The 24,153-nt window shown below is 42.8% G+C and overlaps 2 protein-coding genes across 3 annotated transcripts in view; both read right to left on the bottom strand.

Annotated features, from left to right (window-relative positions):
* Positions 1–13,425, bottom strand: part of eif4g1a (eukaryotic translation initiation factor 4 gamma, 1a) — a 28,748-nt gene extending 15,323 nt beyond the window's left edge. The window contains exons 1-11 of one of the 2 annotated variants that reach the window (XM_080837003.1): positions 13,028–13,425; positions 6,746–6,813; positions 6,504–6,622; positions 6,314–6,397; positions 4,543–4,725; positions 3,785–3,881; positions 3,120–3,230; positions 2,183–2,337; positions 1,877–1,969; positions 1,447–1,528; positions 99–1,199 (exon numbers count right to left, since the gene is read on the bottom strand). In XM_080837003.1, coding sequence (XP_080693129.1) covers positions 99–1,199; positions 1,447–1,528; positions 1,877–1,969; positions 2,183–2,337; positions 3,120–3,230; positions 3,785–3,881; positions 4,543–4,725; positions 6,314–6,397; positions 6,504–6,578 — 1,981 coding nt within the window. In that variant the 5' untranslated portion in view covers positions 6,579–6,622; positions 6,746–6,813; positions 13,028–13,425. The remainder of the gene's footprint in view (positions 1–98; positions 1,200–1,446; positions 1,529–1,876; positions 1,970–2,182; positions 2,338–3,119; positions 3,231–3,784; positions 3,882–4,542; positions 4,726–6,313; positions 6,398–6,503; positions 6,623–6,745; positions 6,814–13,027) is intronic. The other variant, XM_080837004.1, reaches the window with a different exon arrangement.
* Positions 13,426–16,863: 3,438 nt separating this feature from the next.
* On the bottom strand, positions 16,864–22,805 carry tfa (transferrin-a; the record flags this gene model as incomplete). The annotated part of the gene is made up of 16 exons (XM_080836834.1): positions 16,864–16,939; positions 17,040–17,229; positions 17,341–17,519; positions 17,763–17,833; positions 18,024–18,177; positions 18,844–19,008; positions 19,621–19,717; positions 19,858–20,009; positions 20,514–20,661; positions 20,932–21,095; positions 21,387–21,442; positions 21,570–21,699; positions 21,912–22,103; positions 22,206–22,308; positions 22,505–22,653; positions 22,766–22,805. The coding sequence occupies 16 exons, from the start codon at positions 22,803–22,805 to the stop codon at positions 16,893–16,895; spliced, it is 2,037 nt and encodes a 678-aa protein (XP_080692960.1). The 3' UTR covers positions 16,864–16,892.
* Between the last annotated feature and the right edge of the window lie 1,348 nt (positions 22,806–24,153).

Here is a 24,153-nt window from a genome sequence, read left to right as displayed (position 1 = left end):
TTAGATCACAACTAAATGTGTTCTGCTGGTCAAATGCAGAGCCCCCCAATATGTCCACATCATATGGCATAGTATAGTAACTCCACACCATTATCTACCTTGCATAGTAGTCTCCTCTACTGGGCAGCTAGCTTTAGCCGAGGGGGCTTCCTCTGGCTTCACCTCAGCTTCCTCTGCCACTGGGGCTGCCTCCATGGCAGCCACAGTCTCCTGCTCCTGGGCAACCACCTTGGGTTCGACCTTGGGCTCGGCGACGGGCTCTGGCTCAGCAGCCTTCTCCTTGGGCAGCTCCTCCGGCTCTTGGGGCAAACCGTTGGGCAGCTGGAGCTCCTCAGGCTGAGACACTCCTTTAGGTTCAGATGCAGGCTTATCCACCGCTGCTGGGATGGCTGGGACTTCCTGTTTCTTGGCAGGCTCCTCGCTGCCATTGGCTGCTGCTGCTGCTGTGGTAGCTGCCGCTGCTGCAGGAGAAGGCTCTTCACTGGGAGTGGCCGTGAGTGAGGCGGGGGTCTCTGTGGCCGGATCGGGGGTCTCTGTGGCCGATTTGGGGGTCTCCGGGGCCGACTCGGTGGTCTCCGGGGCCACTGCGGGGGTCTCCGGGATCGACACGGGGGTCTCCGAGGCCACTGCGGGGGTCTCCGAGGCCACTGCGGGGGTCTCCGAGGCCACTGCGGGGGTCTCCGGGATCGACACAGGGGTCTCCAGGATCGACACGGGGGTCTCCGGGATCGACACGGGGGTCTCCGGGGCTGACACGGGGATCTCTGGTGCCGACACGGGGGGTACCTCTTTCTGCTTCTCCTCCTCTCCTTCCTGCTCCTCCTCCTCGTTCATCTCTGGCTTATTGTCCTGAGTGTATGGAGGAGCAGGCTCGGCTGTGGCAGTGGGGGCCTGGGCTGGGTTCTGAGAGGCTGCTCCTGAAGACGGAGGCGCAGGCCCATCCACAACACTGCATTTGGCCTCCTCAGAGGCTGGGGCCGGGGCAGGCACTTCCACTGGGGGGGGAGAGGTAGGGGCGGGTGGGGGCGTGTTAGCAGAGGCATCTTCGCCAGGCGGGATGGGGAACTCAGCGGCTTGCAGGGTCGCTTTGACCTCTGCATCAGGTTTGACCTTGGGAGCAGGCGTGATAGTGGTCACAGCTAGCTCCGGAGTTTTGGCAGGGGGAGGAGGGGTGGGGGCAGCTGGCTTGTCCTGCTCGTCTGGGCATCAAAAACAAAACAAGCAGTCAGTATAAACCTGCTGGCTGTAATCACCATCATCAATAACAGTGGTGACACTTCTATAATTTATGAATGTCAACAAAAATGTATGATTTATCAGACGTGCACTTGGTAACGTCATATGAAATGTTCTACTGTAGTGCAGTGATTATGCAGAAGAAAACAGGTGTTTTCACTCCACAGTTGTCCTGTGGAGTGCTGACTGATGGGCAAAGGCCCTACTCACCTGCTCTTGACACAACAGTGGCAGCACTAGCGATCAGGCTTTCTCCGTTGGTTTGTGCAGAGCCCGTCATCTCAGGCCCAGTCTGAAATCAAGAACAGATTTTATAACTCACTGCATTACATGCAGTTGTGTTGGTTCTTTTCCCTAATGAAGACTATGTTGAGACAGTACTAAATGAATATGGGATCAACACAGAAAAATCAACTTCTCATCAAAGTCAGTCAGATTCCTTTGACAGACAGCTCATTTTAAACAAAATGTTCAAATTCAAAAATCAATGTGATCATGAGGTCAATAAGCATCACACGCGAGCTGGTAGTGAACTCAGACATTATGGTTCAAATACTGATGCTGGTTAAGCTCTTTGGCTCCCTTCAAGCTGCTGATTGAGAACTGAGCCTGCGCTGAGGGAGGCCTGAGGGCTGCTCACCTGTGGAGGTGTAGGAGTAGAGGTAGTCCTTCCTCCAGACATGATCTCCTCTGTGATATCCCGGCCTCCCTGGTTAGGATCCCGTATTCGGATCTGTGGCAGCAATACATACGTCAATGGAATAATACGCTTAGTGAACCATTGGAAACCAAATTACTAATTGAATTATTTCCTTCTTCCTCTCCATTAACTTTTGCATCCCTTTAGTTATCCACCCTTCATTCCATTCAACTCCATCGCTCATCAAATGAATGCCGGAAATTAAAGCAAAACAGCATCCGTAAGACTAGTTTGTGTGTCTGATACCTGTTTACGCTCCCTTTTCGGCGGACCCGGCTGTGGGGGAGGTGCTTGTTGAGGAGGAGGGGCCTGCTGTGGCTGCTGGGCGGGGCTTATCATGACCGGCGTGGGTTGCACTGGGGTACCGGGGTACTGGGGCTGGGCAGGGTAGTAGGCTCCGGCTGCACAAATGAGAGCAGAAACAGCAGGGGGGGGGGGGGGGGGGGAGAGTCATTACAATACTTGACCATGACGCCATTAGCCAGCCATCTAGAGCCAGTTTCACCAAGGGTCAAGAGGATGCAGGTTTTTATAACAGTTCTCTAACTCCGTGGGAGGCACCAACTTGGAAAAAATATCAAGCAGTATAGTGAATAGTCAATGAATCAGTCTGCATGGACTTGTCCCTTGGTGGAAACAGCTGTAGACCAGTGTAATACAAAACACAGCTACACCACATCTGCCAAATTACATCAGCAAAGGGGATTCTCTTTTGAAGGCGTATATGCATGCATTTATGGTGTGAGAGTATAACGCCCAACTGCAGGTCCTTTGAACAGCAGGGTGTGGAAACCTCCCTCTTCGACATGCCCTTTTAGCGCATCAGACAGACCTGAAGTAAGGCTCTCTCTCTCTCCCTATGTACACAGGTGCATGTAATGTATTTTCAATTCATTCTTGAGTGTTCACAGAACCAGTAGGGTGCATGCAGTCCTCCTCGAAAGAAGTAATCTGTTCACTTCAACATGCATGCACACACACGCAAGCATGCATGCCAGAGGCGTACAAGTTCAGGTTCACAAACTGGCTATTCCCTGTGTAGCAGTCAATCCGGAGCAAAAACCCCAATGACCAAAATAGAAAAAACAAGTGCTTGACACAACGGCTTGGGGCAGCGCTGCTTGAACCTGGACTAGCGTGCGCCTCTGCTGAAGACGGAAACAGCCCTGCAGTTCCTACTCACCAGGATAGCGCTGGGAGGTGAGGGGAGCGCCGTGCAGCGTCAGGCGGCCGTTCTCCCGGCCAGCCCCCCTCCCCCCACCTCCCCGCCTCTCCCTCGCAGCAAGAGAGGGCTCTGAGCTCACAAAGAAAGGGAAGGGGAGGGGAGCGCAAAGAGGTAGGGGAGAACAGCAGACAGACAGAGAGAGGGAGAGAGAAAGAGAGAGAGAGAAAGAAAAGGTACAGAGTAAATGAACACAGCTACCAGGAAGAGCAAGATACAGCAGAATGAGGTTAGAACACTTAACAGAACTCATCACTGGAACTGAACTCAAGAGAAAAAGAAATGAAAGAAAGAAAGAAGGCTGAGAGAAAAGGGGATTAGCATAGAGAAACTGCCGCAACACCGACATCAGGAAACAAAACTACTACATTTACGCCGTTGGTTAGTGAAGGCAGGCAACATTTTTTGACAGAAAACTGACTTCACATGGCCTTTTCAGGAGTCCTGCTGGCCTGACACAGAAGACATCAGTCTAAAAAGGTCACAAATGGGTTTTGGACCGGTCTTTAACAACTCAATTTAACTAAGTCTTTGTTTTAAGTTGGGGGAGAGATGGTTTTGGAGAGGTTGCTGCATGTGGTTCTGGCTGTAAGTTGGCAGACAAGGCCTGAATCAGGGGCTCTTACCATATGGACCGTATTCTGGACTGGTCCCAGAGTAGAACCCAGCAGTTCCACTGGGCACTGGGTACTGCTGAGCCTGAGGCATGTACGGAGCACGGTACTGCAGAAAGAGAGAATGAAAGAGTAAACATGACACAACGACAAACATAATCCAATCAAGAAACGCTACAGACATGGCAGTGATTTTGAGGGTCATTAAGTATGGGAAACGAGAACCGGTTCCAGATTTTCAGCTCTCTCAGAATCGTATGTCTCCAATGTCATCAATTCCTTTTATCATAGCCGGCATTTTTTTCTGACAATTGCACATTGCAAAACCTCATGTGTCTATGCTGCTGGAAACTTGCCAGAAGGAGTCATTGCAGAGAGGAAAGCTGGAAAGTCTGGTGGCACGTACAGATACTGTGTCATTCCAAAATGCATTCATGTTAGAAACTCAGACTGCAGTTTAAACTACTTCATCGAGTGAAATGCTGCAAAACTGCAATGAACAAGGACCACAGAATTATTGTGGGGTCATGTTGATGTAGAACAGTATGCTTCTCTTTTGAAAAAAACAAAACAGACACTGCATCACGCAACAAGTGGTGGTATTAAGTGTTATGTATCGAAGTCATATTCTTTCAAGGAAATTAGCAGTGTTAATGAAAAGGCTAGTCTTATTCATTATAGAAAATGCCTTTGTGTCTTCAGATGAGAGGGTAGAGGCAGTGGAAAAGCAAAGTAGAATGGGCATTTCGGATGTGTCGGTTGGGCCATACCTGTCCAGAGGGGATGAAGTAGGCCGGGCCCTGAGAATTGGAGAACTGCAGCTGCTGCTGGGGGATCATCATGACCTGGGAGCCGGGCTGGTAGACATGGGTGGGCGCCACAGGCCGAGGGGTGTTGCTGGGCTGGACCCGGGGGGCACTGCTGGGCAGATTAGCCCGGTTCTGGTAGTAGGGCTAGAGGCAGAGGATGATATTCTGAGACGCCATCCCACACACTCCTACAGTGAGCAATAACTAATGCTGCCACACGTTTCATTTCAGTTCGTTCATTCTATTGTCTCTGTTCATCTACGGCTACCAAAAGTGCGCATACACTTCTAATAGCCGTGTCCCACATGCACCAAAGTCAACACACTACCTAACTTGTGCATGTTCTTTAACAGGGATATCAAATTATATTCTTGAAGACATGCCATCTGACTGCAACCCCAAACAAACATTCCTGGATATAATATTCAGATGCTCAAGTTAGCAACTAACATGCGATAGGAGTGGACGTGATGAGGCAGCACAAGACAGCCCTAGACAAAAACGGGAGCATTGAAGTCTTCCCTCAAATCCATTCCCTCTTTCCTACCAAAATCTACAAAGCCAGGTGTTGGGGGTGGATTTCACCTTTTACTTTCTATTTCTAGTCTGAAAACAGCATGTTAAAAATGGTATCAGGCTTTACACAAAGCAAAAATGGATCTGGAGAGCCAGTTATAGGGCCAAGAGTTTGGTGGATTCTAGTGTGCTCATGCATGCGCCGCATCTGAGTACACAGAGGCAGTGGAAGCGTCTGCAGTGTAGAGCTCTAGGAGGAGGTATGAGGAGGAGGAGGAGGAAAGAAGCAGTTACCTGCAAGGACCTGAATCCACCCTGCAGCCGCAACAAAACACCAGCAGTGTCAAGAGGAGCAATACACAGAGAAAGAGAAGATGAGAGCAGAGAGGGAGATGGAAGGAGAGGAAGGAAGAGAGGGGTGGAGAGAAGCAAAAGGTAGTAATAATCGGTTAGGCTGAGAAGCAAGCAAACATTCACCATACCACAGACAGTTATGCAAGCACCCTTGTGAAACAGTGACAACAAAGAGACAAGCCATACACAAATGGAAGAGCAATAAAAAGGAGTGGGTGTGTATTATAAGCAATTGCCAGATCATGTTACTTTGAGTTTGATATTTTGTTGAAAAAAACTGATCAAACATACTATAGCAACTCCTAAGTTTAGAAAGTATCTGAAGGCTACAAGAGCTAGTTAAAACCCCGCAATGGAGGGTCAAAGCTCTTTTGTACATCTTAAAACTTTTATCTGGAGTGTGTCAAGTGAGACGTTAAAGAAGCCCTCAGAGCATCTGACTCTGGCCCAGGCCCGGCCCAGACCCGGCACAGAACCAGACAGAACGGTTCCAGGTCAGAGCCAAAACCACTCTGGAGCCAGTTGCTGCCTGAGTCTCTAGGAGTCTCCCAGGTTGCGTGCCATTAGATCAGCTGAGAGGGAGATGTTAGTACCTGTTGGTGTAAAGCGCGTGGCCCTGGCCCTGGAGCAAACTAGGAGAGCAAGAGAGAGCAGAGAGGGCGTAGGTCATACAGCAGAGAGAGAGTGTGAGAGAAAGAAAGAGAGCTTGGCAGACATGCAGAGTTGTCATCACGTTCACATGAGAACACAGAGTTAAGAAGCAGACATAGCAGCAAAAGCAGCAGCAGATCAAGATCTCTTACTGAGAGAGCTACTATCTAGCAACGTGTCTCTCTCTCTCTCTTCTGTTAGGGTGGCGTACCTGTCGGGGTTGCGGTGCAGTGTTCATTTGTGGAGGTGGTGTGGCAAAGACAACAGATGGGGGCTGGCCAGGGGGGAAGGCAGCCTACAGGGAGAGAGGTAGAGGGAAATGTACAGTCATGTTCAGAGATTCATGGCCAGCTCACAGGTCTTTCTGGAGGCAAAGAGTGGATCCTGTGTTTGGTTCTTACCTGTGTCAGTCCAGGGGAAGGGGCGGGGTGGGGGACAGAGGGGGGTCCTGTTATAGGCTGTGGCGGTTTATTCATTTCACGTGGTTCTGCATGAGGGGGCCTCGAACCTGCCTGCCAAACTTATATAAAAAGGAGGAGAAGGTCAGTCATGAAGTGAAGGAACAACTATACAACAGATAACAGAACACACACAGACACACACACACACACACACAGTGAATCTTTAAGAAATAGTAATGTACCTCTGAAATTTTAGGATTCAATTGAACTTGGGAAGGAAACCCAGGCTTTTATCTTCTCCAAGGTCAGCCTGAGAGATGCAAAGAGAAAGAGTAAGGTTAAAGCAAAGGGTTGTCTAAAATGATCAACACCCTCAAGGTTATATAGTTCCTTATTCAAGGTTATATTCTGTTACATACACTGTTCAGCAAGAGGGTAAACTGAGCATAAAGTGTCACTGAAACCCAAGGTGTACACTCATCATGTGTTAAGAAAGTTGTATAGTGGTTGGGGGGGGGTTACTGTTACTGTAGCATGCTGATAACAGGCAGAGACCCACCCACGAGCCAGACATCACACCCATATATTTCACCAACACACGCATCAATTCTCAAGTCTAACTATGATAAGTTCAGGGAGCCCCACTTGACACCAGCTGGAGAACTGGGGAAGAATGGGGGTGAAGGTCCTGGAGGTCAGCGGGGTGAAGTCTAGGGGAAGAGGGGCCAGGCAACTTACCACAGAAAGTAGGGGGTGAGAGTGAGGTGGGGAAGACTACTGAAGTCAGACAGGTCAGACCTGATCAGTGACACAAAAGAATAGGGTCTCCCGCTCCCTGCCCAAACCCCCCCCCCCCCACCCCAGTCTTTTTTTGATGCCAACAGATGGCAGGCTGTAAACCCACCCTGGGGAACGACAGCTCAGGGTCCTTCACAAAGCAGACAGGAGGGTCTGAGGCTGCTGGCTCACACACAGGTAGCCTCGTCCGCCAAAGTGCTTCAGGGTCAGTAAGGAGTACTGCCACTGACAGAGTAGAAGCCAGAGAGACTCCATCTAATGTGCAAAATGATATGCAACACAAGGGTGCCCTGCAATCTCACTCACCTGGGTTAAGCAGCCATTAGAGTTTAGCCTAAATAACCTATGCAATAACAAAATAACTCAGGAATAGAAATTACTGGAAATGTTCTGTGCTTTTCAACTTTAAATCCATCTGTAAGATTAACTGATGTGTCTGAGCATCATGAAAAAAAACAGTACAGATGATTATGGGGAAAACCCATTATTGGACTAATGGTGAGCTACCATGAATCTAATCTGAAGCCATGATTCAAACAAAAAACACAACTGAAACAAAGTTAAATGAGTATGCATAAATTCTCATTCCTCTCAAATCTGGAAGAGAAAGCACATAACACTAGCCTGGTTGCCAGCCTAACAACTGGGTGCCCGCCCACAACATTTGAGTCAGGAAGTTCGGTCTGGCATTTCTCCGTTGGGGAGAAACTATGCCCGAACACAGAGCTGTTTGTAACAATCAAATTGTCAGGGCGGGCTTTATACAATGATTGACAGATGATCAACAGTAACGTAATCAACCACGTCACCAAAGAGCGCCTGGGTTGAATTCGTTTTCAACAAACATGGCTGCCGCTGGAGAGCTGATTGGTTCTAGGTCTATCCAATTGAGCGAAGAGGGATTTTTTTCCCTGGTTTGGAGCAGTATCAGTCTCATATTCTAACTGGAGTATGACAACTTCAGGCTAACATAACACTCATGTTATTGCTGCTCTACAACCAGATTACCGAAATGTTTTACAGTTTCTTTACAGTTATTGAAGTAAACAGACACAGGAGTATCTCTGTACGGATCCTTTCCATGTTGTTTTTATAAGGGTCTGACATCTACCAGTTGCTAAAACTAGTGGTTTACTTTGAGTGCATGCATAGGATTCCAATGCATAGCTGTCTTGCAGTTACCAGTACTGGACCGATTTTACTTTTGTCCCAGGCTAAAAAAGTTTCCCTTTAAAGCTGCAGGGAAACCACTGTAAAAATAACTTTCATATTTGCTAAAACTGTCATTGTGTCTTGACAGTAGACCATGAAACAGATAATCTGTGAAATAAAATCAGGCCTAGATAGCTTAATGCCACTTGCAAAAAAAACACTGCAACTTAACAATCCTCCTTATTTCTTTTTCGTCAAAATGTACCATAAAACTAAGATGGTCCTGGTTAGCATTACAATCCGTAACGCATCGCTCATGCTACTCTAATGTTGCTGTCAGACTAACGTTAGCTTGTTTTCTGAGGCTAAGGCTTCTGGTTAGAGGTGTTTAATGTTTTAAAGATGCTGAACTTGCATCACATTCATACCTGGGTGCACCCCGTTTAGGGAGTTACCGAGATCATTTTCAGGATGAGATAATACAAGTCCCTCTTTTCGGTTCATGGAATCAACTTTGGATTAATCACCATAGCGACACATCAATAAACTTGAACCTGCTCTAGCGCAGGTTCATTTAAGTGAAGCTGGGGAGGCTTGCCACATTCCCGGAAAAAGGAGGGATCCCATAGACCAAGGAGCGATACAAGTTAGATAATCGTTTCATATTCAGTTCTTCGCGATCACCAAGATCCATTATTTCACCATGATGAGTTCTTGTATGAGCGCTACCGATTCAGCCAACAAGGAAACATTTATTTACAAGACCTTTTCAAGCCATTTATTGCAAACACCACAGCCGAGCAGTGAATGTCTTGCACTTTTTTGCAAGTGGTACATTTTTGTAGTGTCTGCGATGCGGAGAACAAAGCACTCATAATTATATGACAGTGTTATTAGTACACCATAGCATATAATGATTGTAGAAAATGATTAAGGTGACTCATTATAAGAATAGATAGAAATGCACACAATTTCTTTTCACTGCTTCAATGTATTGAATTTCTTATTAATACATTTACATTTAGTCATTTAGCAGACGCTTTTATTCCAAGCGACTTACAAGGAAATGTAAAACTAAACTTTGTAAGGAAGTGAGGGGAATCAAACTAGCAACCTTGCGATTACTACACGACTTCTCTACCCACTGTGCCACTGTCACACTTGGCGTAACTCATAAATACATATATATATATATATATATATATATACACATATATATATCCCCCATATACAGATTCTTGTCTCTCTTCCGCAGTGGTGGTGGTGTTGGATTTTGCCATGATTATGGTCTTGTATGCTTCATAAGCATTTATGATCATCTCCTGCTCGTCAGCAGAGAAAAAAAAAAGGCTCTTTCTTTGAGGTGAGTAGGCATTGTACCGTTACAAAATCATGGTCTTTGTGATCGACCCTTCCCCCTTTTGAAGTATGATGGGCACGCGCACTTGCCCTGATAAGTTTAGACTGGTTCTAATAAACGCCATTGTTTGAGGGCGGATCAGCCTTTAACGGACCGAGATAGCCAGTCCTCTATCATCGCGGTAATTTAAACTGGCTAATGGGACAATTGATTGACTTAACTGCAGCACTTACAACGACGGGGCCTGGTTAGTGCTGCTAAGTGAGAAAGCAGGATTCCAGCATTGGTAGTTACACCAAAAAGACAACAGAATGGTCAGAGCGAAGGTAACTATACTCAACTGGCAAACTACTTCCTGTTAAAGTTAATCAATTAAATCAATAAGAAGCTTTGTAACGCAACATGGGTGGTGCATAACAAAGGTTTATGCACAGTGTGAATCAGCCCACAAATATGCAAGTTTTGTTTGCATAAACATTAAATGTTGTTTTCTAGAAGTCGTGGTATTGGCTAATTTGCAGATCATTTCAGAATATCACGATAATGCTGAAGAGGGCAAATGTTTCTCAGAGGTTTGTAAGTGCTGCTAACATCTCAAGTTTTTTTCTGTTTTGCCAAATCCAGAATAGAAAGTGTTGCTATGCTTAAAAACAAACAAACCAATCAGATTTTGGTGTGATGACACGAGCAACTTCTAACCGGCTAGGCTGATCTCTAATTAGCGATCTACTAGTTTATCATCTAGTCAATTCACTTCCACACATCAAAGAACCAGAACATTAAGCTAAACACAATAGACCTACCTGTGTTTGCATAGAGTCCAAACAAGTCGCTCAAGCCCCACTGGCTCCTGCATAATCTATACTTAATACCCAACACTACTCAGTGTTGTCCAAAAAGTGAGCGTGGGAAAATTACCAGCACCTGAACACACTGCAAAGTTATCTACACAAAGAGAAGCACTGACAAAGCAAAGCATTTACAGTAAAAGGAGCTGGCAACACTCATTCTAAAATATAATCAATTTTCCACCATGATATCATGCAGGCCACCACCCCAAATAAATTACAGTTAAAAGATGAGGACAAGCCACCAAGCATTCCATGTCCTAGTACAGTAAATAAACCCAGCAAGAGGGCAAAGCCTGATGCAAGGCTCTTGTGGAAAACTCTCCCTCTGCCAATGGCAATTTTATTAAAGCCGTATACATTGGCTAACAAACACACTGCGCTGTTTTTTTTTTTACTGTACAGGACATCCATGAATTGTTTTTAGTCTAATAAATCACACAGTTCAAGCCAAATACAATAATGACCAAATTACTTTCAAATCTTTCCTTTAAAAATTATGAGAATGAACGTTAAGAATTAACTTATTTTGTTTTGAAATGGAGAGCAAAAGGAATCTCAAAATATCAATATAATAACCCTTTCTATGCAAATATCAAAGAATTTGTATAGCATTCGTGGATCTGCTGTGCAGAGATCATGCAGAATGCACTCTTTGGCCGAAAAAAACAACTTAGGCAACGCAAATGGAAATCTGAAGAAATAGGGACGTGTCACAGCAGCCATAACGCCCGGCTCATGAAAACTTGATCACTGCATTAGCTTTAGCCATCGTTATGCCATATGGTACATCGTGCCAAACGTCACCACAACCGTTTATTAAAAAAAATATCTTAATACCAACACACACACACACACCTTGCAAAAATCCGTAGATTGGAAGTAAACAGCCGGTCTAATAACACTAAATATCTGTCTGACGTTACAATGTAGTGAGTTCTTGAGTGAAAATGAACTGTGGCCCGCTAACGTTGGCTAACTTGTCATTAGCCAAGCTAGCTAGCATCATTTGAGTCTCGGTTCAGGTTAGATTAAAACCAAACAGAAAGCCGCTGTTTCTAAGATAGAAATGTCAATTAGTGCCAACCCGAATCTTAACAAATCCACAAACGATACCGTTTAATCATGTGTACTTGGGGATCAACGAAGAGTGCCGAATACAGAGCAGGTTGCTAGCTAGCTAGATAACGAACACATTTCATTGATTCTTTCACCTAGCTCCATTATGTTCTCAGTGCTAATGTCGAGCAGTTAAAAACTTGGAACTGGCTATTGATATTCGGAGCCGTAACAGCCCCACAAAATGCTACCTAACAAATCTAGTCAGTCATAGTACTGTTATTATTGAGACCTAACGTTAGCCGGTGAGCTAAGTGAAAGCTCATTAGGCATTAGGTTAATACCCAGGCCCAAAATCTCACACGGTTAACGTTAGATAAAGTTAGCTTAGAAGGCATGTAGGATGCCAAATACGAATGTGGCTAACGTTAGGTTTACATATCCATACCCTCAGTGAGCTACACAGTTTTGATTGCGGAGCAAAGTTACTTGGTTCACTTAAAGTTACTTATTAAAATACACCTATTGTGATGTGACCCTGTTCATAATCCAGCTAATACTTTAGCCAACTTCATGTCAAACAGTTGCTAGTTAAGCTATCTAGCTATCCAGGGGCTGTGCTGCACACATTTTCCAAGTGGCAAATAACGTTACATTGAAGTGGATCAGGCTAAACCAACGTAAACAGCACTTCAAAAAGCCATAAGTAAACAGATCAAACCAAGACATCGTCTGGCGAAAAAGGATGTGCTGGTATGCAGCTAACTGGCTAACGTTTGGTACCAATATTTTGTCCAACTTCTGGGCCATGGCAGTTAGCTCACGTTGCCAGCTAGCTGCCAACTGGCTGGCGTTGCAGGCAAGTCTGTCAATGCGATGAATGTTTGGGGGAAATCGCCCAATTGACAAACTCCTCATCACGTTAGCTCCAAGTGTATCTGCCACCGAACAACTAACTTAATCAACTGACGTTAGGGCTAACTGTTAGCTAATCAAAGCTGGAAAATAATGGAACTTCTGGGAATTGAGCATAAAACATTCGACACATATTAGCGATGTACACAGAAAAACATTAGAGCATAACGTTACCTCCTAGCTGCGAGTGGGACTGTAACGTTAGCTTCTTTCTTTTTTTAACTCAGCTTACTAACCAAATGAATACCTACAATACTAAAGCACCTACAATACTGGCTAACGACAGCTAGCTACACAGACCCTCACCCGGCTAACCCATCAATTCTCACGAGACGTAGCTACGAGGCCTGTTTGCCTTTCACGTAGCTCGTTAACTTAGCAGGAGCACTTACCTGGAGTATGTAAGATGTGTTGAAAAGAACAATCAATTATGGAGTTTGACCTCAGGTTTTTATGTAATTTGAGTTTATGTTTGAGTTATTCTATCTTGAAATCACTGTCAAAGCACGTCTTGGGTCCAAAGGGAAAGTGGTGCTCAAGGGATGAGGGCTGTTAGCCTGCTAGCTGACACTTAATGTTTAAATCCCTTGTAGCGTGCAAAGGCAAAAAAGTGTCACGGTAAAAAAAAATGACAAATACAGTTATCTGAAATTACTACTGACAACTTATTTGCATCCGGAATAAGCCTCTCGACTGGAGGTCCATGTTTAAGGCGCGGATGGTGACGGATTGCCGGTAAAATCTCCACGCTAGCCTGTTAATGCACGGTGTTCAACAGAGCCATGGTGCAATGCCTTCCTCTCCTTGAGTCTACGGAACCGCAAGGGTATTTCCGGGTTATTCACGTTTGTGACCTTTAACGTCAGTCATGTGATAGTGGTAGACAAGTAAACGCTGCATGGTAACACAGTCTTTGATGGTGTCTGTCTAGATTACATTCAATTAGTTAATGTATTATATTATATAATCACTGTGTCAGTTTTAGGTGTTCATCAATTATGGTTGATGATACATTTAAATATGTAGGCTATCCATCAATTACTGCATTACTTTAGGCTTTGCTCTAGGATTTGGTTTAGTCTGTTCCATAGTAGGCTTGTGCATTTCTTGAATTTTGAGAATGTATTGATTCTTCATATCCACACACAGTTAACGGCTAGGGCACACATTTTATGGTTTTGTATGAAGCAAATATTATGTGTTGTCATTCAGGGATTCACTTTACATTATTGGGCTTTGGTACTGATTTTTTTAACCATTGCCAGCAATGTTGAGCAAGGACACAAAAGGTTATTCAACAACTTAGAGTTGTCATCATTTGTCTTTGTAGAGGACCAATGTTACTTCTCCCTGTCCCACCCCCTGCTCCCTCATATGGAGAACATAATCTGAACAACAACAGATTACCTCAACAGAATGGTCTAAAAAATAAGATACTTGAGTTACAACCCCAAATCAGAAAAAGTTGGGACGGTATGAAAAATGCAAATAAAAAAGACTGACTTGTATTTCATTGCAGACAGTATGAACACAAGATATTTCATGCTTTGTCTGGTCAACTTCACTTCATTTGTAAATATACATCCATTACTGCCATTCAGGCCTGCAACACATTCCAAAAGAAGTTGGGACGGGGACAATTTAGGGGCAGTAATGGGGTAGAATAATTAAATAAGGATGTTATTTGAAACAAGTGATGTCAACAGGTCATTTTAATCATGATTTGGTACAAAAGCAGCACCCAGGAAAGGCCTAGTCCTTTAAAAGCAAAGATGGGCCGAAGATCGCAAGTTTGCCAACAAAGCGTGGGCAAATTATTGAAATGTTTTAAACCAATGTTTCTCAAAGAAAGATAGGAAGGGATTTTAATATTTCACCCTCCACAGTGCATAATATAATTTAAAGATTCAAGGAATCTTTAGTAAATGGCAAGGGCACAAGCCAAAGTCCATAAGCCAGGGTCTGTCATGTATGGGGTTGTGTCAGTGCCCTTGGCAGAGGTAACGTACACTTCTGTGATGGCACCATTAATGCCGAAAAGTACATAGAGATTTTGGAGCAACATATGCTGCCTCCAAGACGAAATCCTTTCCAGGGACGCCCATGCATATTTCAACAAGACAATGCAAAACCAAATTGTGCACACATTTCAAAGGCATGGCTGAGGAAGAACAGTGTGCAGGTGCTGGACTGGCCTGACCCTGTACCGTTGCACACCTTTAGACTTGATTGCAGGGAAAATGGGACAAAGTTACACCCGAAATGCTTTATCACTCTGTCTTCAGTCCCTAAACATCTTTAGTGTTGTGAAAAGGAATGGCAACCTTACAAAGTGGTAAATGCTTTACTGTCCCAACTTTTTCTGAAATATGTTGCAAGTATCAAGTGTTTATTTAAAAGAATATCAAGTACATCAGGTAAAACATCAAATAATGTGCTGTTGTATTGTTTTCAATGTAATACAGGTCAAAGGGAATTTACAAATCACTGTTTTCAGTTTAAATCTTAATTTTACATACTGTCCCAACTTTGTCTGTGGGGTTGTAGATTATTTAACACTGTAAAGCATTAACAGTTCTTATTTCTCTAAATACACAGATGACACAGAGACATATACTTCAGAAATACACCCTTATTGTAAGTCTGCAAACATTTTCATTTTTTCTCAACAAAAGCACTACAGCTAACTGCAGTTTTTAATAGCCTACTCACTTACCTCATAATCAGCCACAAATATTTAAAGCAATTATGGGAGACTGAGACAGCCATCAGTGGTGAGAATCATGTATCTGAACATCAACACTATGTTTGGAAATCTGAAAATGAACACACTGTACACATGGCACCTGTGGAAAAGGTATGGGCACTTAAAGCCTATTTCAGTTAGTAGTGGACCACTGTCCTCAGATCTTCAAGGCTTTATCATGAAATACATTAAACTACCAATAGAGGGCTCCCTTCATTCATTTACCCCTGACAACAGAATCTGACAACAGAAGTTAAAACAAAAAAAGTCGCCTAAATATAAAAATAGCACCTTCACCATTTGCCATATAAGTAACACATAGGCGCATGACACATGGCACAATCTGAACCCGATGAATCTTGTGTCCAGCCATTAATGATCCTGTTCATAGTATTCACAGAAATGGCATTTTATTTCCTGCCTACTATCTGTGTACCAGGTCAGACAGCACTATCCATGTTTTGCTGACGTAGAAAACTGAAAAACCTATATGCCCATGTGTTGCTAATTACTTTGAGCTCAGGAAGATGCATAACCTGGAAAACACAGATGTGGATGGGTGCTTGCTTAATGTTTTTCTGAGCACTCATAGCTTTCAGGAGGGCTGATAAGGCTTGCAACAGCCTACTTGTTATTGTAATCTCCTCATATGCCAGTAGGTATCAATAAAGCACATGTATTCCTGTCTTATCAAAAATGTATCATGTGAACCACTATCATCCAACCAATAAAAACAAGGACGTATCTCTACCTGCCTATCGTTTGAGTGTCCCTGTCTCAGTTCACAGCTCAGCTGTGGGGCTTTGGTATGAGCAGTAACGTGTTTTTGGCAATTTGGTTTAAATATTTTAAAATGTTGGCAATATCAGACTATAGCCAGAAAGCTTTAAGGAAACTAACATCTACTGGTTCTGGAATGCAGTGAATGCAGTGATTTTGTCTTGTTTCAATAAGTTGATTTCTGTTGTAACTTGCCAAATTTAAAAAAGGGTCAACACAAATGCAGTTTCATGGCTCATTGATCGTGGGCAGCCAGTGAGAGTACAGATGGTGAACGTCATCAGATGATGTGGGACCGTTGGAATTATCTGTTCTTGGGCTTCCCACACTTGAATTGCATTCTGTCTTATCGATAAGTGGCTGCAGATGAGCATGAATGAGTATCGGGTAATATGTACAGTATGCAATTTCATCAAACTGAGATTTAAATATATGCTTAATATAAAAATATGCTTAATATAAAGACAGGAATACTCATGGCATGAAAGATGAAGATGAATAACTGGATGCATTAGAAAAGATATTTATTTATTTAGTTTTTCTTTGTTTTACACACTTTCATAAAGAGCCAAATATTAGACAGAAAAAGTTACAGTATCACTGCAATAACAGTTGCACAGGAACAGGAAACGCCATCCCCAATTTTCTTCATAAGGGAAAGCAAAAAAGATGGAACTGAAGTCAGAGTATGGTCTCTTTGGAGGCGAGTTTTGATCTGCATGTTCTCTCCTCTATGCCTTTTGCTGACAGGTATGGAAGGTACAAGCCTGCTCCAGCTCTGAAACAAAATATTAGACAAAAAAACCTTAAGCACTAGAGAATATGAGAGAATATGTTCTCTCTGTATTATGTGTTATCACATGTTTGTTGGTTGGTACCTGAGATACTGCTGGAACACTGTCTCAGAGAGGTCATTGCTGTCATGTAGGGAGAGCCCAAAAAGTCCTTGTAGCTCTGTCCAGATGGAATATCCTGGAGACATTTTGTGAAGTCTTTGAAGAGGAGGTTCTTTCCATTGGTCGACTCAAAGAGTTTAAATACCTCTGTTCCATGGGAGCCAAATTTATCCTGAAATTAGAACAGCAGAGACAGTAAGAACCAAACACAATAGCCACATATTCATCTTTCAGACAAAGTAACACAGTTATGCATAGACAATTGTTTGTGCCCCCTGCAAACCTGCTGCTTTTTCAGGATTGTCACCACATCATCCCGCATCTCTGGACGAGTGACCACAGCATGTGCAGGCACTAAGGCTAGGTTGCAGTCCTTATAGTTGTCGATTTCAGCAGAGCAGCCAGGACCAATGAGTTGGAAATCTGTAGCTTTCACACCCTGAGCCCAGGCAGGTACTTTGTCTGGAAAACACAGGCATGAAAGGGTAGTAGCTTAAAAGTATGCTTAGAATTATCTTCTTATAGCTCTCTCTCGCTCGCTCGCTCTCTCTCTCTCTCTCTCTCTCTGAGGATGTGAGAAGACACACTCAAAGACAGAGTGGGTGACAGAAAGACTATAAAAGTGTACTTTTAGTTCTCTTTTAATTCTCTAAATGTACCTTGTGAAGACTTACTTTCTGACTTTGTCTGTAAAGTATCACTTACCACCAATAGTATATTCTTTGACAATGGTATGCTTTACAAAAGCCACATCACCACCTCCCTCAACGAGACATCTGAGTGGAAAAGACACATTGTTGAATGATCCACAGAATCCACAATGCTGGATTTATTCACTTATACATATGTAAAACAAATGATGGTGGTCAATTCAAATGTATTTTTTAACACACAACCTCTTACAAAAGATATAGACACAAATAAGGAAACTACAGGAATGCCTGGTAATGTTCTAAATTGTCTTACCTAAAGGCTCCGCCATAACCATAATATAATTCATCTGCACTTGGCTGGCATTTGGTGTCCTCTCCTCCTACTGCTTTACCGCTTCCCTTACAGAGTGAGCAAAGAGGGGAGCCCTTATCTGCTCCAGGGGCACAGCTTTGACTGAAGTATTTACCTGGTGATAAATATATTAATGAAAAGCTGACAGAAAGTGCAATCCAAAACAATCACAAATCTCTCCTGAGGAAAATGCTGCTGGATTTTCCATGTCCTAATGGCTTATAGACTCACACAACAGAATATGGGCCCCATGCAGTTTTGTTAATGGCTTAATAACTCATATATCTGGCAGAATTAGAGGATTACATTAAAAGGTATCTTTTTATGTCTCACTCATATTTGTCTTATGTGTGAGGCTTTGTATGTTCTTTTTCTATGAGGGTTTGTCAGCTACCCTTTCACTGCCGATTGATATCATTTAATAAAAGTGACACAAGCTACAGTCTGAGATAGACATTTTAAAGAGTCACTCATACCAATCAGCATAGCATTAGTGAATGAAATAAATGGATTTCAGTGCCTAGGACTCTTGTCTACAACAATGTGAAAATGTCCAATTATTTCCCAGTATGCTGCTGCGCTTTACTGTATGATTCTTGGTATACAATTGTGAATTAACACTTGTTTACATGTTTATGTCTTACTCAAGTTTCTCCTTGTGTGGTGCATATGGTTTTTACATTTAGTGATTTCAGAAAGAATGAATTTCTGAGGGGAAGACTGAACGGATACATTTGTTACTGAATGAATGTTCTGTCCTTACTCTAATAAATAAACTTACTGAAGTCACAGTCTCCAGTGGTACTATGGATTTTGCCCATTGGGATGTTCCAGCCAGCAGTGCGACCCAACCCTGTATGGCAGGATTTCTTGCCCTTCAGTGTCTCCCAAGTGATACCACTGTCCTTCCGTACAACTGCCACAGCGTAGTATGAAGAAGCAGGACCTGAGAGGATTGCATGCAGGACACAAAAATTATTAAGGGGAAAAAACATAGGAAGAGTTGTGCCTGCGATAAATAAATATGTCTTGTTTGAGCCCTCTTATTTTGGCTTTGTTTATGATGATGCTGATAAATGGTTAACTGTCTGGATTCTTACTTCTTGTACTTCTTTTTTTGGCTTTGTAGTTACTGGTGACACATCCAACTGTTAATTTGATCAAGACACTGGCACAACTCTCTATGGTCACAGCCATTTTGTGTCTCATCTGCATTGCTATGGTTGGCAATATTGCATTCTTAAAGAATTTGGCCTTGTGGAAGTATGTAAAAGAAGAGGGTCCCTAGAATTGATCCCTGGGAATCTCCACAAGACATAATTAAACCGTGATGTAATGTAATGTGATGTGATGTGATGTAATGTAATGTGATGTGATGTAATGTGATGTGATGTGATGTGGCAATAGCTTACCAGAGGCTCCAGGCGTGCACGAAGCTATGGAAAGACATGGGAATGTATTTTTATGGTTATCACAAAACCGTATCTTTCACATCAAATTATGCAAAAAAGTAAACAATAATGTCATATGTGACATGTCTTGTATATAGTCTATGTACCTTCGTCATTCTGTTCCACCATTACAGGAACCAAGCCACACTTCCCAGCAGTATACACCTCTCCTCCATCAATGGACATAGCATCGGCCGTTTTGCGCTGTAGATAGAGAGATAGATGGATATAAACATAAACTCTGGCGCTAATTATAGGATAATTATTTATATTCCGACAAAACTTCTAGAAAGATCTACAAAAATATCTAGATGTTTTCATAGAAGTCAGATGATCCTCCTTACCATGATCTTCTTGATGCATTCATCCACAGATCCTGCCGTTTCACAGAAGACACTGTCCAAGGCGTTAACGCTCCACTTGTCACACTTTTCTTGCTCGGCTTTGCTTGTGACACACCATATAATGGACTGAGAAGAACCTGCAGAGCCTTTCTCTAACAATCAAGATGGACAAGGTCATAAACAAATCTAAATAATAGTCAGCATAAAGTCAGCATATTTACAGTAATGTGTTTATAACAGTGCATTTACAGACAGTTTTATACAGTATATTAATGTGTATTCATGTGACCAATTTAGCTCAGATGAAATGTAATGGTGGTTGTTCAAAATACAAATTAAATTGGTAAAAATTCAGTTTTGTTTTGTTTGTTTTAAAGGAATATCACAAACTAGTTGTATTTGTCATAATATGGTTGATTAATTCAGGAGCTGTTTCCAGTAAATTGACATTATCTGGACATGTTGTCCTTGTGGATTGGACCTATGGCCATTGCATGTATGTGAGTAAAGCCGGGCAAGAACTATACCATTATGGTGGCATGAGAGGGGTTACTCTGACAAATAAAGCCACACTGCCATGCTCTACCAGTATAAATACACTACACAGAATAACAGACAGAGCAAGTGACTTGAGATTTCAATACATCTTAACTCACCTCCACTAAGGGAACGAATGATGCTCATGTATTCAGCTCCCAGGTATAAGAAAGAGTCAGTGGTGCTGGGCACCTGAACCACTTTTTTTGCTGAGTCTTTGAACATCAGGTTTTTGCCTCCATAGACATCAGAAACGAAGAGTTTGCTCTAGAATACACAAATACTTTATTGCCATAAGACTTCATAACAACCTATACAAGAGATCAAGGAGGAAGGTGTATCTGGACATTATCTACATCATAGACCTGGTCTGCAACTGTATCTGTGTGGCATCATCAAATTGCATCTTGTTTTGGACTTTTGTTTTACAAACTATTTTCACCGTGTGTTTTACTTATTTAGTTAACTGAGTAATGCTTTGGGGTGAATCCAAGCATGCCTTTTTTTCATGCAAAACATTTGAATGATGCACTGTACCTGAACTGGAGTCAGTACATCAAAGATGCGCTTGGCCAGCTCAGGGTCCTTCCGACTGACCACTGCGTGGGCTGGCACTCTTGCCAGATGGCAAGTCTCGTAGTCATCTATGCTCTTCCTGGTACCATCCTTACACAGAAGCTCATACTGGGCCTTCTCACTGTCTAAAGAAAGAAAGTGGCAGTGTTTAAATTGCACACCAAGTAAGCAAACAGAGATGATTTCAACAGGTTATGTCAAGTAATCAAAGCAACCAATTGGTGTAGTAGTGCTGGATTTCATTAAAGTGCTCTGTGACCTAACTGGGTGTGAATGAGCGGTATTCTTTTGTGCCTCCCAACTCTGAAAAGTTCCTCACGATGTGTATTGTATTGTACATTGTGACTAAAGTTTAAAGTGAAAAGTTTAGAACTGGAATTAAAATGTCAGTTATCGAACCCTAAACTTTGGCTCACCAGGAACAGTCAAGTGCTTCACAAATGCCACATCTCCAACTCCATCCTTAAGACACCTAGGAAACCCCAGCAAACAGTTTATGAGGATAAACTAACCCACAGCATTAAAGAAATGTAATATCAATAAAAGGTTACATGTTTTCGTGATGGATGTAGGTATGTGAAAGCCCCTGCTCTACTCACTGGAAAGCCCCATGATAGTCATAATAGGGCTCCTTGTGGGAACGACTGCAGTCACCCTTGCACAGCTTGCACAGTTTGGAGTCCTTGTTTGCTCCAGGGGCACAGCTTTCTGAGAAAAACTCCATGACAGCTGCAACAACATGAAGGCAAAAGTGGATGAACTTCAAAGCTATGCTCAGCATCTATCAGATGTTGAAATACATGCAAAAGAGACCGTTTCTTATAGTAACAAGGGTACTCTATGCACTACCATTATGGCTTAAATTGTCCATTTTAAACCCACACGTAAGCCCATTTTATCATCTCTACTCCTTAAACGGGCTCCAAGCTCTTCTCACTTACCCTCCTCCAATGGCTTGTCCTCTTTTCCAGCCCACTTGATCTCATCCAGTGCCACCAGGGTGCCAATGGGAATGTTCCAACCAGCAGACTTCCCCAGGCCGGTATGGCAAGATTTTTTCCCCTTTAGATCCTTGAAAGTGAATTTAGTGCCTTTCTTTACCACAGCAACAGCATAGTAGCATGTCTCAGAACCTAAAAATGAGTGCAGAGAAGGTAGAAAAAATGCATTGTGTTACCAGGTTGAGATATTCTGATGAGTATGTTTTAATAAGGTTTCACATTATTCAATATTACTTGAGCCATAATCTTCTGCAATGATGGGATGCAGCTCATAGTTTTCAAGGCCAGCTACATAGATATCTCCACCATCAAGGGTGATGGCATCAGCTTGCAAGTCCTAGGTTGGAAGTAGAGTGAGGAGATACAGATTGAATAGCTAATTAACTACGGCACAGGAAAAATGGTGTATTACAACCTGATAGGTTAACATTAATTCACAAGACTCGGCCATACCATAATGTATTAAGTAATCCACATTCAGACAATGTCCTAAATTTGAATTCGGAACATGTTCACATTGTTACACGTCTCACCTTAATAGCTTTGATGCACTCCTCCGACCCTTCTCGTTTCACGCACACCAACTGTGCTGTCTTGGCAAGATCGGTGCACTTCTTGAACTCTAAGTCTGACTTAACGCACCATCTCACTTTGAGGTCTGCGGGTGCTGCCATAGCAGAAGCTGTAAAGGAAATAACGTTACACAGGACATCCGTCAAGTCAGTAATTTTGATGCGCATTACAGATGTAGCCGTAATAGTGATATATTCGTCCCCCCAAAAATGTTTTACTACCTAGGCATCCCAAAAACGCCCACAGAAGGACTGTATGCATGCTGGCAAGCCGGTGGTGATTCGAAAAACACTGAACAGGTAGAGCGTGGGGAGAGGGAGTTTATATGGAGAAGAGATGACTTGGGGGCTGAGTTACACAGCAGGAGGAGTCAAGGATTGACTGCCCGGGATTTTCCGAAGAATGGCGCAATTACGAGGTGGACTGTGGTTCGCAAACTATCTCTCTCTCTCTCTCTCGCTCTCTCTCTCTCTCTCTCTCTCTCTCTCTCTCTTTGTGTGTGAATGTAATTTTAAGAATTAAAACTCATCTTTGTGAAAAAATAAATGCCACAATTTCCCCATAGTATATTGTGCTTTATTTTTTTTCTGTACAAACGTTGTAAACTGAGGTCAAAGTATTGCGCTAACACGTCTCTCCCACCGAAGTAAAGACATTGCTTTGCTAGATAACCAGTAGACTGACACGTTTGTCTTGTTTACACAGTCAATATTGGGTAACTCAGGCCAGCAGTAAAAGTACACATTGATCATTATACATGTAAGTAGCAGTTCTTCGTGGATAATGACATATCTGTTGATAGCACATTTGTGAAAACCCAGCATTACAACATCTTAAGTAGGCAATCAATAACAGAATTGTGGCATTGTTTTTCTCAAACATATCCTATTTGTACCTATGAGTCAATTTCCCAATGTCATAGAGGCTGGAAGCATACACAGGTGAGTTGTGTAATGTTGGGTTTTTCAGCTAAGCTGATTTGGAAAAAAGTGGGAAAAGGCAAACTGCAACAAGATTAGAAAAACTTACATACATAACATAAATAAGTGTTTGAAAGGCAGTGTGTCACCTTTGAAATGCTCTGTCCTTCAGGTTTCAAGTGAATGTTAATTGTTCATCATATTCCACATGACTATAAAATGTACAGGACCTCCTAATCTGATTATTATTTTTGTATTATAGTCACTGACACACTGATAGTGGTATAGCATTGCACTGTGCAAAGGACAGAAGTCATAGATGGCGAAAGCCATCCCACTGGTCAAGGGCCTAAGCAGGATTCATAAAATACCAAGGGCAAAGGTGCATGCATTCCCCACCAACTGTTTACAGGGCTAATACTAAAATGCATTCTAATGTATTTTTTATATATTTTAGGGGGCAACACTGCAAATAATACATTTAGCATTAATGGGAAAAACGTGGTCAAATAGAAGCCATGCCTGCACTAAAATAAGCCTGTTAATTGTTCATTGTACTGCATATTTACATACATTGAAGCATCCTGTGGTACAGATAGATACAGCCACATAAGAATGTATTTACATAATATACTGTGCAAACATAAGTGTGTATTAGTGTTAGTTAGAAAGAGAGACAGAGAGGTAAA

The sequence above is a fragment of the Sprattus sprattus genome (genome assembly GCF_963457725.1).
Source record: "Sprattus sprattus genome assembly, chromosome: 4".
Classification (NCBI taxonomy): domain Eukaryota; kingdom Metazoa; phylum Chordata; class Actinopteri; order Clupeiformes; family Clupeidae; genus Sprattus; species Sprattus sprattus.
The sequence above is the reverse complement of the archived record's forward strand: the minus strand, read 5'-3'. Positions and strand labels throughout refer to the sequence as shown.